Here is an 18,678-nt window from a genome sequence, read left to right on the forward strand (position 1 = left end):
TGCTGTAAAACTTCTGATTATTCACGTGTGTGTGTGCAGCTGGAGGGGAAGTAAACTATTCTGTGGTACAAATTAAGTACATTCACTATAGGTGCTGTACATTTGTGAGGCAGGCTGCTTGCACTTGAGTATTTATTTTTATGTAGTATGTATTTATTTATTTATTAATATTTTGGTATCCTCCACATTTCAGGGCGACACATTACCTATACATTTTTGACTTGTTTTCAAAATAAAAACTTCACATTCAAAAAGATATTGCTACTATTGAGGCTACAACATGGGTGAGTTATATCTCTTCCAATTGGTCTCATCAGACCTATACTTCAATCTAAATTGAGGAAAAGCTTCAGTGTTGTTATAATCCTGTCATAATCATGTTATAATGACACCTCAGGACAACTAACCAGAACATTTCACTCCTTGTGTTAGCATTGTCTGTATTGCAGAGGCAGGCAATGCCTCCAATATTTGAAACACGTGAAACAAGTTTGTATGAACTTTAACGCAATAATTGTAGTGTCAAACATGTTCAAACTGTGCCAGGTCTTCAGATTAATTCTTCCTACACATAATTGCCACGGAGAAAAAAAAACGTCATAAATTTAGACCAAACCCACTGCATGCACGCCCTTTATTCCTCTGGGTTTCCCTAACGGGCACTAGATGCTCGCGCGTTTTTACGCAGAGAGGATCCAAGCGCACCGGTCTCCAGCATGGCTCTCAGCTTCTACATCCCTGCCTTGGTGCTGTTGGTACTGTCGATAGTCGGGATCTTGTTAGTGGTCCTTCCCGCTAAACAGGTGGAGGCGCCTCCGGAGAACATGGTAATTATCACTTCTGCTCTACTCGCGCACACACAGGTTACTGTTGGTAATCACTGTGGGTGCATCAGCTGCCCCCACACAAAAAATGCTCCTTTAATACAATTTAGTGTTTGCCCACTAATAGAGAAATTGCTCTGCACGGAGTTTTCAGGCTGATGATCTGAACCTTCTCTTTTACTATAGTCTGAAAGTTAGATTATTGCTTTGTGGGGTTTCCCCCCCTTTGTTGACCATCATACAGACATTTGAAAACGGTGCATGAATAGATCTTATCCTGCCATACACAGTCTTTGGTGTTTGCTTGCAGAACAATGCATGAAAAGAACTTAATGCTTTGAAGATATCGTTGCAAAGAGCGCACACACACAAAGGCAAGCAAAAAAGAAGTGTTCTGAATGACACAATAGCTACAACCACGTAGCGTGTGATGAGAAATCAACAAATCATGAAAGGGAAATATGTTCGCAGCCAGAGACCACTTCAACCTTAAAAGGCAAAAGATCAACACGTAGCTTACAGCAGTTTGCAGTTTAAACCAGCTATAGGCTACTGTTGCCACATCCTGTCCCACCCCAGTGAGGTGATGAACAGAACAAGCCACCACAAGTGGGACAACCTTATAGAGAAAATAGATTTAACACTTTATCAATGTATGTGGTACGATTATGTGATATTTTGGAGGACTGATATAGTGCCAAAATCCAAAAAGTACATTTACAGTAAAGATAAAATAATATATACTTTAAGGACTATACATTAAGTTATATAATCCTATGCCAAAACATACACTTTAAACAGAAAAATAAATACATTTAGAAGTTGTGAGAAAGAGTGAAGTAAAACCAAATTAAAAGTTATTCATTCAATATTTCTTTTTGGAATTTTGGAATTTCAAAGCAATATATTGGCACATAGTTCACATTCTGAGCACCATTAGCTAAACAGTTATGCTGTATGTTCTGGCCCCATGTTGTATTTTCATGCTGTCTGTTGTAGTATGGAATCGTTCTGGATGCAGGCTCGTCCCATACCTCCATGTTCATCTACAAATGGCCAGCTGACAAGGAAAATGGCACCGGTATAGTCACCCAGCACAGCGAGTGTCATGCAAAAGGTGAGATTTTTGGACTAATAATGTTGGTGCCACATACTGTAAGATACTTTTGACCAGTACAGGTTTTTTTCTGGTAAAGTTAGTCATGATCAGCCTGGAAGAAAGCATTGTCTGAGAGGTTCTGCCCAAAGAGCAGGAAATAAATAAGAATTATGTTTTTGTCAAAGTGCAAATACGGTACAATGACGAAAATTTGCCCTCAGGTACTTTTCAGATTTTTTTTGTCTTCCTTTGGTGCTCTCAGGATTGAAATATTAGGTCTATATTTAGTATGCATTCCCAGAATGCATTATGGTGAGTTCGATCTTCCTGACATTTAATCCTGGGGTAACAGTATGTGATGGCCACATTTCCAGCTATCAGAATCCGTCCCCCCACTCATTCTTGTGACCATGAATGATGCTCACATTCACATTTGATTTTCATTTATAAAAATTACTTTGCCCACCACCACTAATTACGTGATCATATTTATTTACTATAGGAAGATGGTAAATACCTTTAATGAGATGAGATGAGGGCAGACCAGTCCTAAAGTATCTCTATCACCTCTCTGCTTCAATTATTGGACTCAAAGTTTGATAACGTCAGCTTTTGTCTTATTTCATACTTTGAACTTAGTTACACATGAGTATTGGGTAATTCCAAAGCCTCTTCATGCCACCGCCATATCTGGATACAAGTGGAAGTTGTGTAATGTGGCTGAACAGACCCTTGGTGGTTAAAAGGACACTCTTACTTTCACTTCCACAAAGTTATTCTGTAAAAAAAATTCACTATGCCCTCTCCTTTACGAGACATTGGCTAAGTGGTCCACTTCCCCACCAGCTCCTGCCAGCTTTTTCCTCTTTTTGCTGACATTTGCTTCCAGAGTTTCCTTACTGAACAACAGTCTTAAGTTCAATGAGTGATTTGTCCTTTCAGACAAGGAAGTTCAGTTTTTGAGAAGGTCAAAAGGTTAGGCTCAGGTCTTTGTGAGCAAAAAAACTATTTCCCCTGTCTGTCAAGGTGGAGGGATATCCAGCTATGCAGGTGACCGTGGCGGAGCAGCAGAAAGTCTGAGGCTGTGTCTTGACCAAGCTATGAAGGAGATTCCCAAATCCAGACACCATCAAACTCCACTGTACCTTGGAGCCACTGCAGGAATGAGGATCTTGAAGTTAGTCAACTTTCCTGTAATATTACACTAATGTCATTGCCTCATGATTACGCATCACAAATGGATGCTGCAAGAATTGAATATTGTCTCATTCTCCTTTTAACTCTCACAATGTATGTACAGAAAAGTCAACAGTACAGAGGCCGATCGTGTCCTGAAAGAAATAGAAAAAAAACTGCGGTCTTACCCTTTCAATTTCAAAGCGGCAAACATCCTCAGCGGAGCACAGGAGGGCGCGTTTGGCTGGGTCACAGTCAATTATTTAAATGAAAACTTTGCAAAGGTGAGATCTGATCCTTCTTTCAAATCTGGTCTGATCAAACATTGTCCCAAGAACATTTGAATTTGTCTTACACCATAATCATCAGTGTGTCTTTTATGTCTCATTTCTTATTTCACTCACACACAAACTGTATAATTATTTATTGACATGGCCTTTATATATATATATATTTATATTATTATATATTTATTTATAATCCCCCATGCACTTTGTCTATGTTTTTTTTTTATTATACTGCATATGCACTCTGGTCGGATGCAAATTGCATTTCGTTGCCTTGTTTTTTTTAACATGTGTAAATGAATTCAATCAATCAATCAATCAATCAATCAATCAATCAATCAATCAATCAATCAATCAATCAATCAATCAATCAATCAATCAATCAATCAATCAATCAATCAAGTAACACCACTACTCGGGGATTTTGTTATTGAGCTTATGAATAATATTAGTCATACATTAGTCATAATAATAAGTAAGTAGCGGCCCATTTCTTTGTAATGACTTGTTGTTTGCTTGTCATTTCTGCAAATGTTCTGCAAAAATATATTAATACAGTAAATAAAACTGAGATCTGGGGCCATTTGCAAAACATCTGGGGTTAATGCCCTGGATTTCCAGGCTGAATGACATCTCTGGCACAGATCCATCTGGCAACTGCAGGTGGTTTCACCACCTTTTAGGATCAGGATTCATCCTGTATTTATCTGTATAACCCTTCAGTGCCAAACACATGATAGTTCACTCTGAACTAAACCAAAGTGATGGACCAACTGAAAGACAGCAGTGACAAAGGGCCCCAGTGGTTGTGTGGCTAAAAGAGTCTCAGTTTGAAAGTTGAAGTGTTTGCTGAACGTTGTTTCCTGAGTAAATCTGTCTATTATCCTAACATGTCACATCTTGCCTCTCAGTACGGTTTTGCAGGGCGCTGGCTGCATCCAGGTAGAGAGACAGTTGGGGCTTTGGATTTAGGTGGAGCTTCCACTCAGATCACCTTTGAGACATCAGAAAAGGTGGAGGACAGTGGTGACATGATGGAGCTGAAGCTTTACGGACAAACGTACAAAGTGTACACCCACAGCTTCCTGTGCTATGGCCAAGACCAGTTCCTGAGGAAGCTGACAGCTCTTCTTATCAAGGTAAAGTTGAAAAACAAAAACAAACATTGAGTAATAAAGGAATAAAGGCTTATAAGCCTGACTTGAAATAAAGACCATACCCCCACCAGAGGGGTTAAAGGAAAAGATCAGCTAAATGATACCTTCTTCTACCAACTTCCAGACTGTAATAGAAATCCCCTGTCTAGCTGCAGTATGTTTGCACAAAGATACGCTGGGTGAATCTCCACACTCACTACATCAACCTGATTCATTCTGTGTCACTCTGAACACCTCCTGTGTGAACACAGTGGGAGCACAGGAGCGGCCTCTGTTGTCGCTCTGCAAACATGCAGCTCACACGATGCTGTCTGTGTAGACTGGGAGTTTGATGGGAGGATCAATATCACCCTCACTGGGACAGATAGCAGAGTAAACGAAGCTGGAGAATAAATAAGAATAAATGAAGCTGGAGCTGGCAGCCAGTTAAGCTCAGTTGCTTATCATATCTGTTATGCATGAGAGTATCATCATCCTGCCTAACTATTGGAAATATGAAACTTTTTCACTGTTGCGGTGGGACAAGCAATGGTGTCATATGTCTTTCTCTGTTTGCCTCTTTCAGACTCAAGGTGTAAAGTCCTTTGTGCGCCACCCCTGTTACCCCAAACAGTTCAACATGACAATCAAGCTGGGGAAAGATGTGTTTGATTCTCCATGTACTACAAGCTACAGACCATCCAAGTTTGATCCCCAGATGTCTGTGACAGTAGTGGGCACAGGAGATTATGAGAACTGCCTGGGCAACGTGAAAAATATCTTCTCTCTCAAGCCGTGCAATTTTTCCAAGTGCTCTTTTGACGGAGTCTTCCAACCCAGTGTGAGAGGAAGCTTCATGGTGAGGGAGCATTTCAGACACAAGACATAAGGACACACCATACAAAGATTCATCCATCCATCAGTCAATCCATCTATCAGTCCATCCTTTAAGGATTGTGAGGAAAGTGGAGCCAGTCTCATCTGATACAGACTAACAATTCAGAGTTTCAGGAATTTAGAGTCACTAATTAACTTGCATGTCTCGGAGTGAGGAAACCCACACAGGAATGCTGATCATACATAGAAAGGTGCTGGCTGGGTGGCAGATATAAACCCAGAATCTTCTTGCTGTGAGGCGACAGTGCTTACCACCGCCCCAGCATGCCTTTACACAGATCTTCTTGTTGTTCGTTGTCACATCTATTCTCAGATTATCTTTTCTGGCAGCACTTCTCTCAAGGTCTGTTGTACAGTAGTTATCTGATGGGTGGCACTGTGCAAAGGGTCATGGACAGGAAATGCCACAGATCTTCAGAAAGATTACTGCAGCTTTAGTCAGTCTGGTGCATTTCTATGGTCCCCTGGATAAATTGGGAAACTTTTAATTTAGGACCAAAGATGTACAACAGAGTTTATACCTACCTGCAAGATATCAGGAAGACAACACTGTGGCCTTGTTGGAGTTTTAAATGTAGCTGCCTAAACTAAAGCCTAAAGGCCCTAAACCAGTTATCTCAGACACTGAAGACATTTTCCTTGTAAGTATGAAATACACTGTAGGCTAAGTCACAAAGAACTAAAACTTCAGCCAATGGATGTAATATAACAGAACAAAATGTTAAGTGTTGTGCAACTAGAGTCTGGACTAACTACGTTCCCATGTCTCCATAGGCGTTTTCGGCCTACTTCTTCACTCACAAATACGTCACCCAAATCTCCAACATCTCCATCACATCCCCCAGTCAGATGAAGGCAGCAATCGAGCTGGTCTGCAACATGACCGTCCCTCAGGTACTCTCGAACACACTGCCTTTTGTGCCTAACCCACTACAGATAAGGATTCTCAAATATGTTCATGATTAAAACCAACAAACAGGCAAGTAGACCCTGATGTTGGCTCAAAAACAATCTTATCTTGCTACTGAATATTGTAGACATTTCTATACCATTTTAGAACTGGATTGCCTTATGAAGGATTTATTAATGGCTTATAACTAGTTTATTAATTGGTTTGTTAACACTTAAAAATGTGTTCGGCCTCAAATCAGTTACAAAATTTTGATTCCCCCACCATTCATCATCTCTGCCCTCCATCCGTATTTTCACAACCATTTATTTACCATTTACAAACATTTGTAACCAAGGCTCTTCAACCAGTTATAAATTATTGTAAGTCACTGATAACATTAAGAAGATGTAAACGTGTAAAACTTGGTTGTAGCCTACATGTTTTTATTTGTGATGAATAACGTGTCAACAACTAAATCAATAACCAAGTTACAAACCAGTTATAAATCCTCTATTGTCTTAACGTTGTTTACTAAGTGCATTTGTTCTCACAGATGACTGCAAAGACAAAGCAGCCAGAGAAATACATGAAGAAAGTCTGTGCTGTCGCCACTTTCATCGAGGTCCTCTTAACAGAAGGCTATGATTTCAATGAGCGTTCCTTTCCCTCTATCTCTTTCAAGGAAAAGGTGAGGAGTGAGGGAATTAACTAAACATTTATGCACATCATTTGCTGGCGGTTTAATGTAGTGTGTGTGTGTTCAGTGTATGCCGTACTGAAAACAGGTTGGTGTGCTGCTCTTGTGTTGCTGCAGGCAGGAGGAGCGGCTGTAGGCTGGGCTTTGGGATACATGCTGATCCTGAGCAACATGGTCCCAGCAGAGAGCGCCTCACTGATGAAGGCTCTGCCCTCTGGGCCCTGGATCGCCATCCTCATCATTTTCATCGCTCTCCTCCTCTTTGGAGTGGGTCATTTTCTGATAACCTACAGAAACACAAAAAATAAAGAAGGCATGGTGTGAGGTGGCACACACACGGAGGTGGTGCACCCACCAGTCCAAACTATGGTCCACTTAAGAGTTTGTCCCTCCAAGTTTTTCTGTCTTCATTTTCCATTCCAGTTGCAATTTAGTTAGGGATTTTTGAAATTGTTTGATGTCCTGCATTGTTTTCTTTGTAAATCTACAAACTTTCTTGTTGTGGAAATTCACAGTGTGTTTTACTTGAAATGTCAGAATAAACCAGAGTAAATATTTAGGTGCTCGCTAAAACAACAGATTCTGTCCTGTGTTTAAGTTTCTTATTTGCATGAGACTGGTCAACACCAAAACCCTTTAAAACCACTGAAAATGATTTGAATGACTGAACATTTGTGGTGAATCCTGTTGTGGTAATAAGATAAATATGACTGCTCAGTGAAACCTTTATAATTCAGGTTTTATCCTGCAGAGCAACAATGAGAGAGAACCCCATTAAATGATATGAATGATAAGGAAAGAAGCATCATTGCTTCCTGTATTATCTCCTTTTGGAAAAGGAAACACTGGATCATCCTTTGCCATTCCACGATCCTGTTCATAACTGTCCTGTCTCAATAAAGGCCTCCAAGGCCCAACATTATGTTACATGATCTCAATAGAAAACACTTGTTAAGGGAACTGTGACATCTGCAGTCCAAAGCAGGTCATGAAAATGTTTTTATAAACCCAAAATATGAACAAGAGAGGGACCTTTTGAGGATTCAGATGGGCAGTAGGACATCCTGGGGAATGCTATTTTGAATCATATTTGCCAAAAATGATAATAGATTGATAAAAGAATAGGCTACAAGGGCAGTAGGTGACAATAATGATCAATAAGGTTGCAACATGCCATCAAAACGATGAAGACCATCGACCATTGATGGGCTAGGAGAGGGGGGAACTAGTAGCTACCTCAGCTGCTGTTTCCGACGGACCCTTTTACCAAGTTGCACCACAGGAAGTTTGCTGTGACAGCGGAAAGCGTAATGTGTTGGTGTGTTTAGTAGAAAGCGGTTGTATTTGCGACTGCAGATTCACACACTAGATAGATATAATATTTTTTTCCCCCAAACATAATTTCACCCATTGATGATTGAACGGAAACGAAGATGTTCGCGGGGCTGCCGGAGCTCGGGATATCCAACGGAGAGGACCTGAAAGAAACTCTCACCAACTGCACTGAGCCTCTGAAAGCCATTGACCAGTTTCAGGTAATAAGACTTCTGCTTTACATGGACCATGTTGTGTGAATTACCTGCAGCTACACACACCGTGTTGTTGCATGATCCTCCGTTATCCAACATCGGTTCATTCATCGCTGTCGAAATGAATGAAAGACTGATTAAAGACGCGGCTGCAGCTCTCACGTGCAACAAGTTATGAAGCACATCTGGTTACGGATGTTGATAATGTATGTGAACATGAGAGGTTTAACGCGCCAATACCATTTATAGTATAAATACGATAAATACAGACCGTTCAGACCAAATTGGAAACGTTGCACACAATGGTGGAGGTCCTAACGATACAATGAGAGGGGGCGTGAGGAGGAAGAAAATGTTTTTTTTTATAAATTAGTTTAGCGACTTGTATCAGGCGGTGTGACTTATTTGGTTAAGAGAGAATTAACTTAACTATTCAACCCAAACCCGATGCACAAAAAAAAATACTGAAATGCATCTGAATTGTCAGGATGAAACGAGCTTCCGGTTCGTCAGGTAAGGGTCCCGACTCCGACCTCGTTTCATCCACTGTCCGTCTGTTGCTGTGGAAACCTCTTGATTAGAGCCACAGGTATCAATCAATTATTATCAGTTTAGCAACATTACGGAATATAATCAAAATTATGATATTGAATGAAAGAAAGTCCTAAATAAATGAGGCAATAATAGAAATGTAAGTAAATAATTATAAAGCAAATAAACACATATAGATTCATAAATAAATATCCAAACTTTTTCTTATTATTTACGACCTATCTATATATTTCTGAGGACTTAATTCAGTACCATGTTCGAACCACGCCCCCTCATTTGAATAAAACAATAAAAAAGAGCGGGAATACATGTGACCTCAGGATGTAGGCCAAACGTTTTTCAAACATTAATAAATGTGTAATTATCAAGTATAGTTCCCCTGAAATTCATGAAAAGGTCATTACAAAAAAAATAGAAGCTATTTATTTATTCATGAATCCTTATATGGCTGTTTATTTACTCACTTAGACAATATATTATTATAATATATGATCTATTTTTGTCTTATGGTGAGGTCGATTGACCTTTATAGACAAGACAGGTATCCATTTCTACCCATAACTCTGATTAGTTCATTTGATTTGTTTAATCATCTTATGTCTTGAAATAGGTCTTTTAAGGAATATGTTCAGTCAAATAAGCAGTTGTATCTGCAGAGATTTCACTAGTGTGTGAAATGTCTTTAGTTCTGTTTTATCAGACATCTGTCACTGTAAATGAGCAAGAACTAAACCCTGACGAGTCTTCAATACTTTACTTTACTGCAGATGGAAAATGGCATCCTGCTGCCGACGCTACAGTCTGCTCTTCCCTTCCTCGACCTCCATGGGACACCTCGGCTGGAGTTCCACCAGTCTGTGTTTGACGAGCTTCGAGATAAGCTGATGGAGCGAGTCGCCACCATTGCAGAGGGCAAGGAAGAGGACAGGTAATTTATCAGTCAGTTTTGTTTTACAAGGAACAGAAACATTTCCCTGAAGGAACAAGCCTGAATGTGATTGTGCTTTGTTTTGTCTCCATGTACAGATATGGGAAACTTGAAGAACTTCTGGAGAAGAGCTTTCCACTTGTCAAAATGCCGTCCATTCAGCCTGTCGTCATGCAGGTGCTGAAGCATCTCCCCAAGGCAAGTGGTTCAAAGGCTGCAGCATATTAGCATGTGAACAGTTCAACAGTCTTTTACTTGCTTAATGTTCTCTTGACTTTTATTTAGACTTTTTTATACTTCACTTCTTCTTCTTAAGGGAGTATCTGATGATGCCAGACCCTCTAACGAAACAACTCTTTTCATATGTTGAAAGACAATGAAAAGGAAAAGACCTCTCTGTCTATGTTGAATTAAAACACAAACAAAACAAGCTGCAGGTTTTTCCTCATGACACAACCAAAACAAAACACATATAAACCACTAGGCCTGTCACAATTATGACATACTTGCCTGATTGCAATTATTTGAGCTGACTGCAATTACTTTGCATAATCGTTGAAATCGTTTTCATTCATCTGTATAAAAACATCTGGATGAAACTAACAGAAATGTCATATTTCCATCATTATTTCCTCATCATTTTCCACCATTTGACTGAGGTTTGACTGGTCCTCTTTCAATGACATCATCACGTTGTGCCCCTTTCTTATTCTTCTGCTACGGTTCAATGACACATGTGTGGAGTGCCACAAACTGTTTATTTCTAATAATCAATGACCGCATTTCGATGAGCATCTATTGACATTGGCATCATAGATTTGGTTGCACAGCCAATAAATGGCTCTTCTTCTTCTTCATAAGGTGTGTGTGTATTATTAAACAACGTTTAGATACTATAAGAAATGCATATAATGCAATGATCACAGAAAAACAGATTGAATTGTTAATCGCAATTATTTGTAGATTGTATTTCATGATTGTGACAGTCCTACCTAACCACAGTATTAGGGTCATAACCTCTGTTTAGACAGTGATATCCAGTCCTGTCATCAAAACACCAAAATGTGAGGAAATTCTCTGAATCTTATGGGGATCCATCCAATAGTTGTTGATGATAAATCACTGAGTTGTCATTGTTGTAAAAGGTGTTATGATGATATTTACCACATGCTCCTTCTTGTAGGTGCCAGAGAAAAAACTAAAGATGGTCATGGCTGACAAGGAGCTCTACAAGGTGTGTGCGGTGGAGGTGAAGAGGCAGATCTGGCAGGACAACCAGGCTCTGTTTGGAGACGAAGTGTCCCCGCTGCTAAAGCAGTACATCGTGGAGAAGGAAGCAGCTCTGTTCAGCAGCGACCTCTCCATCTTGCACAATTTCTTCAGCCCTTCTCCCAAAACACGGCGCCAAGGCGAGGTAAGTGACCGCCATCAGATTTCCCTTAAACCAAAGTTAACTGTTACTAACGTTGAGTTGTCTGTACGCTACAGGTGGTCCTGAAGCTGACGCAGATGATCGGAAAGAACGTCAAGCTGTACGACATGGTGCTGCAGTTTTTACGAACTCTCTTCCTGCGAACGCGAAACGTCCACTACTGCACCCTGAGAGCAGAGCTGCTGATGTCTCTGCACGACTTAGACATCAGTGAGATCTGCTCTGTAGACCCCTGCCACAAGGTAAGGGCAGCACAAACAGCCTGGGTTTCCTTTGTTTTGGCCTTCCTTCTGTCATATCATATGTTTCTTTTCTTTTTCTTTTTTTTTTTGTCTCGTCTGCTGTGACAGTTCACTTGGTGTTTAGACGCCTGCATCCGCGAGAAGTTTGTGGACGGAAAGCGGGCGCGAGAGCTGCAAGGTTTCCTGGACGGAGTAAAGAAAGGACAGGAGCAAGTCCTAGGGTAACACACAATGAGAACGAACAGATAAACAGAGCTGCTCATCACCATTGAATGGATGAATGAATGAATGCCTTTTTGTTTCAGGGACCTGTCCATGATCCTCTGTGACCCGTTTGCTTGCAACACCCTGGTGCTGAGCATCATGAGGAACCTGCAAGAGCTGCTAAGTCAGGAGGCTTTACCCAGGGTGAGCACCCTGTGTGCAAGGACGCTGTCAACATGATAGAAAGTCATGCTGATTGTTGTCCTGTTATTCTAATGATTGACAGCAGGGGGCGGTCATGTGATAAGAACCGCCTTGGGCTGTGCTAAAATGATCTCGCGAATCCTCTTCTTATCAACCTCAATGTAAAACGAAATGAGGTAAAGAAAAGAAAATTCATGAGGGCTTAAAAGAAGAGTCTGAGTACACTATCAACTATCTACAACACATATGAATAACAATCGTCCTTTTCTAACTGCAGAAAACAAAACAAACAGAATTGCGATGTTGAAAAAATATACAAATTGAGAAAGTTGAGCCACTAAAAGTAATTAACTATAACTAAATAGTAAAAAAGAGCTGAGCAAGAGGTCAGAATCTATTTAGACATAATAGATTCATTTAAAGCTTTTATTCATCCTGCTTTACACAATGGGGCTGAGTTTAGTCAAACAACCTTTATGTATACATGTGTAGCTGAGTATTTTGTTTCAGTCGATTAGACAAGGATTTTTGTCAGCTCTGATGCTTTATAACTACAGTATGTGTGGCTGCCGTGGTAAAACAGTGATACGTTGCTTTAAATGTTGCAATAGCAAAGTCCAGTGTTTCCTCTACTGAGGCAGAGAAGATAGGAAACTCCTCTCGTTATCGCTTTTGTTTTAAAACATTCAAAACATGAGGAAGGAAGTGCATTCATCATGTTTGTTTGATCACAGGGATACGGACGGGATGTTCTGAGGTCTCACATACAAACATTGTGTAACAGTCAGATTTATCATGTGTAAAGTCTGAGAATTTATATTTTTCTTTTGCAGATGTGGTTTACCGACCAGTTTAATTACAATATGCTTAATTAAAGTCCCACATTTTATTAGTGATTTATTTAATGTGTCAGTCCATAAGAAGATATGTTTGTGCTTTTAAGAACCAAAAACGATCCAAATGTAGTTTTACATCTCCTTTCTCAGACTTCCACCTGTAGCTCGAGTAACAACAGGTAGTTGAGCCAATCAGAGGGGAGGAGGCTCTGATCCTCTCTTCTGATTGGCTCAGCCTTGCAGAGCTTTGTTTACTGCAGGGGTGTCAAAGTCATTATAGTTCAGGGGCCGCATTCGGCCTAATTTGATCTCAAGAGGGCCGGAACAGTAAAATGATCGCATTTGCATATTAACCTGTAAATAACAAGAACTCCACATTTTTCCCTTTGTACTTTGTGCAAAGTACATTATTAAGATGTGTACAGTTTATGAGCTATCCTTTTTACAAAAAAATATGAACATTCTGAAATTTAGGGCTGGGCAATATGAACCAAAAGTAATATTGTAATATTTTTTTTAACTGAATGGCAATATAGGATATACATAGGCCTATAGCCTATTTATACTATTTCCATGATGTAATTATGAGTTTCCACCAATTAGCAGCCAGTAGCCTAGCGGCTTAATATTTTTGTCAGAGGCAAATCCTTAAAAAGGCTGTCAGTTCTAGGTCAAAACCACATGTGGCAAATGACAGACAATTGTAGGTATTGGGCTGATATTAAATTGTAGCTATAGGAAAAATACATCTCCCTCTCTCTCTCTCACACACACACACACGCACGCACGCACGCACACACACACACACACACACCTGTAGCTGCGCTGTCCCTCTCCTCTCTCTCTGTTCCCCTCCTCTGTTGCTTTGAGCTCCCAGCTGTGCGTGGATACGTAACTACAGGTTATATCTGGCTTATCACCGGGCCAGTTCTGCCCCCAGGCCGGTTCTGCCCCACCAACCCGACCGGACACGCCGGTTCGGATCGAGAATTTGCGCTAATGAGTCCGGCCACGTCGCGCCGGGGCTTCATCAGCAGGTCGGACCGTGTTGGGTTTTAACTTTCAGGCCCAGTGAGAACTTGAGCCGAGCTGGACCAAGAGCAGGACTCTAGCGGTGAATGTCGGTGCTGTCCTTACACTACGCAACGAGCCGCTGTTGTTGTGTTGTAGTAGTCAATACGTGAGAGTCGGCGGCTCTGTGTCTCTGTTGTCCGCTGCAACTTGAGGGAGGGAGGGGCGGGGGGGAGAGGAGAAGTGGCGCTCACTCAATCTGTGAGGGAGGGGCGGGGGAGTGAGCTCAGCAGACTGCTGAGAGAGGGCCGAAAGAAACGGAACTCCAACATTTGTCCCGCGGGCCGGATTGGACCGCCTGGCGGGCCGGTCCCGGCCCGCGGGCCTTGACTTTGACACCTATGGTTTACTGTATTTGTTCCATTTATGCTGTAACGTGTCGTGGTTTCCTCACACACCCCAGTGTATCAGCAGCATCTGAAATGCTTGTGTGTGTGTGTGTGTGTGTGTGTGTGTGTGTGTGTGTGTGTGTGTGTGTGTGTGTGTGTGTGTGTGTGTGTGTGTGTGTGTGTGTGTGTGTGTGTGTGTGTGTGTGTGTGTGTGTGTGACTGAACAGGACAGTTCAGACCTGATGCTACTGCTGAGGATGCTGTCACTGGGTCAAGGAGCGTGGGACATGATCGACAGCCAAGTCTTTAAAGAGCCTCGTCTGGTGCGTACAGCATGTTACCAAATCTCAGCAGACTGTCTGAAGGTCTATTTTTTTTAAAACCAGCTGAAGCTCCTTGGTTTTTAACCTATTTTAATCAGTGACCAAATGTGTACTCACCTTCAGGATCTGGAGGTCGTGACCCGCTTCCTGCCCGCCATGATGTCGGTGGTAGTTGATGATCACACCTTCATAGTTGAACAGAAACTTCCAAGTGAGGAGAAGAGCTCGCAGGCGTACCCCACCGCCCTGCCCGACGCCTTCAACAGGTAAGACACTGCAGGAGGAGACCAGGTGAAAAGAAATAACTCACATACAATAAGATGCTTTCATCAGGAGCAGCACCTGAAAAGTTCAAAGAGGAAATCTTTACCTCAACAAGGTTTATCTAAAAAAAAAAAAAAATTGTATTCAGCTGTTCAATCGGAGAGTTTCTGTTTGTAACCAGAAACAACAACTGGTTCACAACAGCATCTTAACCGATAAACAACTTTAATTTAATCTTAAGTTTTACTGCAATCAAGAATGACTGATCTTACTGACTTTATAGATCATGTATTAGGACCAAAATTTCTGGAGCGGTCTTTTATGTCTCCCATGTATCTGATGTGACTGATGTGGGATCAGCATTATGATAATGATAACTGTTGTTGTGTTTATACTGTGAAAGTTCATTATGTCTGCTGAATACTTTGTTTTAGGTTCTTTTTTTAGACAAAGAAGGTTTCTTCACCTTGTTGAAACTAGTCAACAAGGTAAATAAACCCTCTTTGTCAAAAAAAGGAATCCAAAACAAACAAAATGTTGTGTTTCCCTCAGGTACCTGCAGGAGAACAGAGTGGCCTGTGAGATGGGTCTGTACTACGTCCTCCACATCGCTAAACTGAGGAATAAGAATGCCTTACAGAGGTTACTGCCGGCCCTGGGTGAGTGTAACATTTTAACTGTTCATTTTACTGTCATCATGCTTCTTCCAGGTTTCTAGTTTCTCTTCTTATTGAAAAAATTGAAATTACGGTAGTTAAGTTAGTTTTCATGGAGGACACTCTGCTGCGAGAGCTGGTTCAGTTTCTGTCGGGGCTCCTCCTCTAAAAGCCTGGTCAGCTTCACCGACTAAAACAAATCAAGCAAAAGACCAAAAAGACTGACCTGTGCTGTTTACCCGCAGTGGAGACCTACAATGACATGGCCTTTGGCGACATCTTCCTGCACCTGCTGACTGGACACCTCACCCTGCTCTCCGACGAGTTTGGATCTGACGAGTTTTGCTCTGTTGTCTTTGACGGCTTCCTCCTCACGTCTTTCTCCAGGTGGGTGCTGCAAACCCACAATCAAGTGTAGCAGATGACATCATGATCATTATAAGACACTAAGTGGAGTTTTATTTCTGTTACATTGAACTCAAACATCACCACAGTTTGTGTCTCTTGTCTGAATATTTTCCAGTAAGGAGAACGTCCACAGACACACCCTGAGAATGTTACTGCATCTTCAACACAAAGTGCTGCCGTCATACATGGAAACCCTCATGAAAACTCTTGAACCTCCAAAACAGGTTGGCCTTACCCCCCCCCTTCAGCTTGTGCTTATGGACAGTGCTTATGGCTTGTGCAAAATGGACAGCAGTGGTAGTGATGTGGTGAATCAGAGAAGAGCTCTCCCTCTTCTCCGTCTGCCTGCAAACTGGGTCAGGAGCTGTGTGTAATTTACACACATGGATGGAGCTGTAACTTCATTAATTATAAAAACTTCTGGTGTGACAGTGCTCGTACAGTTTGCTTCCTGACCCAAATGTTTCTGTGCACAGCGGACATGTGAGCCGCTGCACAGATCCACACTCTCTGCAGTGAAGTCTTTTTATTTGGAAAGGCAAATCTCCATCACATACATTAATTACAACCATGAGTCATTTAAGGACATAGGAAAGGATGGATACAGAAAGTCTGAGTCCATACTTCCCTTCTGGGATTTTCTTTTACGGACCACTAAATATTCCAGTTGGGAACAATAAGAAAACAGAACAGAACTGGGGAGTGCACCACCTCAGACAATCAAAACGTTGTGTTTCAAACAATAGATAGATGCCCAAATACAAAGTTTCACATTTAAACGTAATGTTTACATTAAATACATTTTTAATATGTTTTTGGATCTCTTCCTAGTAAGGTCTTATTGTCTGGCAGTTCCAAAAAATATGTAAGTGGTTGGCTCCATTAGACCCAAAGTTTAGAACAAGCGTCCCTGCTGTCCGGATGTTGTTTCTGAATGGGTGTGACTAAAAATCTTGCAATATGTTTCCAGCAGAACTCCTGCCATGTGTTTGAGAACCATTGTAGCTGGCTTTTACTGTTTTAATTGCAGTAATGTGTGCAACATTATTACAAGCATGGATGTGATCTAATCACTGAAGTGAATGAAGAATTTAAAAAAAAAAGATTTATTGTATTCAACTTTAAAGTTACTGTAGTCAGTGTGGAAATCCATGTAAAACTGCTGCCAGCAGTGTATTCAGGTAAAGGTCTTTCTACTGTGTTGTTATTACTCATTGCAGAGGTGAACTGCTTCATCACTTTATACATATTACCAACAAGTTCAAATGGTTTACATTTTACAAAGAGCCGTTCACATATCGTCTAAAAGTCATTCTGATACATCACAGTAAGACTACCTAACAAATCAATTCTGAATGGTTTATAACTAGATTATTAATTAGCATAGTGTGTAGCACAGACTTGGTTGTTGTTCTATTGTTTGTGTGTGTGTGTGTGTTGTACTGACACTGTGATGCTGTGCCCTGTAACCACAGTGTAGTGAACCGGTCAAGGAGCTCTACACAAGCCTAATGGAGAAGCTGGAGGCACAGAAGAAGAGCCCACCACCGCCAGACGAAACTCCATCCCTGGACCTCGGGCTGCACCCGGTCACTGTCCCCACCACCGCCTCCACGCCGACCACACCCATCTGAGACGGAGGGCTCAGAATCAGTGACTGAGTGTAAATACAGCTACCAGACGGCTTGCTGTATTTTTTTTTTTTTTTTTTAAATCATCATTATTATTTTTTTGTGTAGTTTCTTTAGCTGCTGGTCTCAGAGGAGGTCTTCCATCTCTTCCAGCAGCCAGAGGTTTTTCTTCAAGGGGGGGGGGGGGTCATGACTTTTCTAAAAAACTTTGTGTTGCAGCAATATTGTCCAGATATACAGAACTTTCATATGTATCAGTATGTTCCACTTGAGATGTGTCAGTAGTGCAAGAAAGGTGTAAATAAATGGTTATTAGCAATACAGAGTGGTTATTGTGTGACAAGGTGCAGTGCAACATCTCATGCAACACTGCAGCACCTCTGTGCAGTCGGTGCCTGGTGTGTCGGCTTAAACAGAAGAAAGTCTGTTGACCTCAGTGGGTGACTCCCATAGACAGGTAGTATCACAGAAACACAACTGTTTGCAATAAGACTTTTTCATTTATGGCAACTTGTATTGAAAATATGTTGAACCATCATTGTGAGCACATTAATCCCCATCCTCATGTGCATCCTCAGTGACATTTTGTGCATTTTAATTTGGCTGGTGTGATGGAAACAACATACATTTTTTCAAGGGTGCATACTTTACCATCGACACCCTCTTGCATTACAAAATAACATCACACAATCTATTTAATAAGACTTTCATTCAAAGAATCAGATTCATTCAGATTTTTACTGTTTCAAACCAGATCAAGCCATTTCTGGATTAAAACATACATTTTCCTGGTGTCCACTACAAGGTCATTGCTGGTCTATTAGGTGGGGACAGCAGGCCATCAGAATATGTATGCAACTAAAATGGAAAACAAAAATTCACTTATCATTCAGTGTATTCACAAGCAGCCTGGTCGTTTACATAAGGCAAGTTGATTCATTGATTTAGACTCTGACTTTACCATCTCTGCTGCCTCATCACAAGTCGGAGGTGAGGTGTGGGATTTGACAAACACGGGAGAATCTAATGAACAAATCTGCTAAAATGCTAAACTAAACTGT

The 18,678-nt window shown here is 41.1% G+C and overlaps 2 protein-coding genes across 2 annotated transcripts; both read left to right on the forward strand.

Moving 5' to 3' along the window:
• Positions 1-671: 671 nt before the first annotated feature.
• Positions 672-7,650, forward strand: LOC146981286 (ectonucleoside triphosphate diphosphohydrolase 2-like). The gene is made up of 9 exons (XM_085786353.1): positions 672-827; positions 1,824-1,941; positions 2,950-3,100; positions 3,224-3,383; positions 4,298-4,525; positions 5,109-5,381; positions 6,194-6,313; positions 6,865-6,999; positions 7,126-7,650. Exons 1-9 carry the CDS (start codon positions 717-719, stop codon positions 7,330-7,332), a joined length of 1,503 nt encoding a protein of 500 aa, XP_085642479.1. The 5' UTR covers positions 672-716; the 3' UTR covers positions 7,333-7,650.
• A 650-nt stretch (positions 7,651-8,300) lies between these two features.
• On the forward strand, positions 8,301-17,938 carry nelfb (negative elongation factor complex member B). Its single transcript, XM_085786354.1, has 13 exons — positions 8,301-8,543; positions 9,857-10,017; positions 10,116-10,215; positions 11,201-11,431; positions 11,506-11,691; positions 11,800-11,912; positions 11,997-12,099; positions 14,563-14,658; positions 14,782-14,924; positions 15,475-15,581; positions 15,824-15,965; positions 16,102-16,210; positions 17,462-17,938. The coding sequence occupies exons 1-13, from the start codon at positions 8,442-8,444 to the stop codon at positions 17,618-17,620; spliced, it is 1,752 nt and encodes a 583-aa protein (XP_085642480.1). The 5' UTR covers positions 8,301-8,441; the 3' UTR covers positions 17,621-17,938.
• The last annotated feature ends 740 nt before the right edge of the window (positions 17,939-18,678 follow it).

The sequence above is a fragment of the Trachurus japonicus genome, chromosome 9 (assembly GCF_045865225.1).
Source record: "Trachurus japonicus isolate A0001 chromosome 9, Traja_1.0".
Taxonomy (NCBI): Eukaryota; Metazoa; Chordata; class Actinopteri; order Carangiformes; family Carangidae; genus Trachurus; species Trachurus japonicus.

Coding starts and splice junctions, on each gene's coding strand:
- LOC146981286 (XM_085786353.1), top strand. CDS start 717: ATGGCTCTCAGCTTCTACATCCCTGCCTTGGTGCTGTTGGTACTGTCG. Junction 828..1,823: donor AGGCGCCTCCGGAGAACATG/GTAATTATCACT, acceptor TGTCTGTTGTAG/TATGGAATCGTTCTGGATGC. Junction 7,000..7,125: donor CTATCTCTTTCAAGGAAAAG/GTGAGGAGTGAG, acceptor GTGTTGCTGCAG/GCAGGAGGAGCGGCTGTAGG.
- nelfb (XM_085786354.1), top strand. CDS start 8,442: ATGTTCGCGGGGCTGCCGGAGCTCGGGATATCCAACGGAGAGGACCTG. Junction 10,018..10,115: donor GAGGGCAAGGAAGAGGACAG/GTAATTTATCAG, acceptor CTCCATGTACAG/ATATGGGAAACTTGAAGAAC. Junction 15,966..16,101: donor CTCCTCACGTCTTTCTCCAG/GTGGGTGCTGCA, acceptor AATATTTTCCAG/TAAGGAGAACGTCCACAGAC.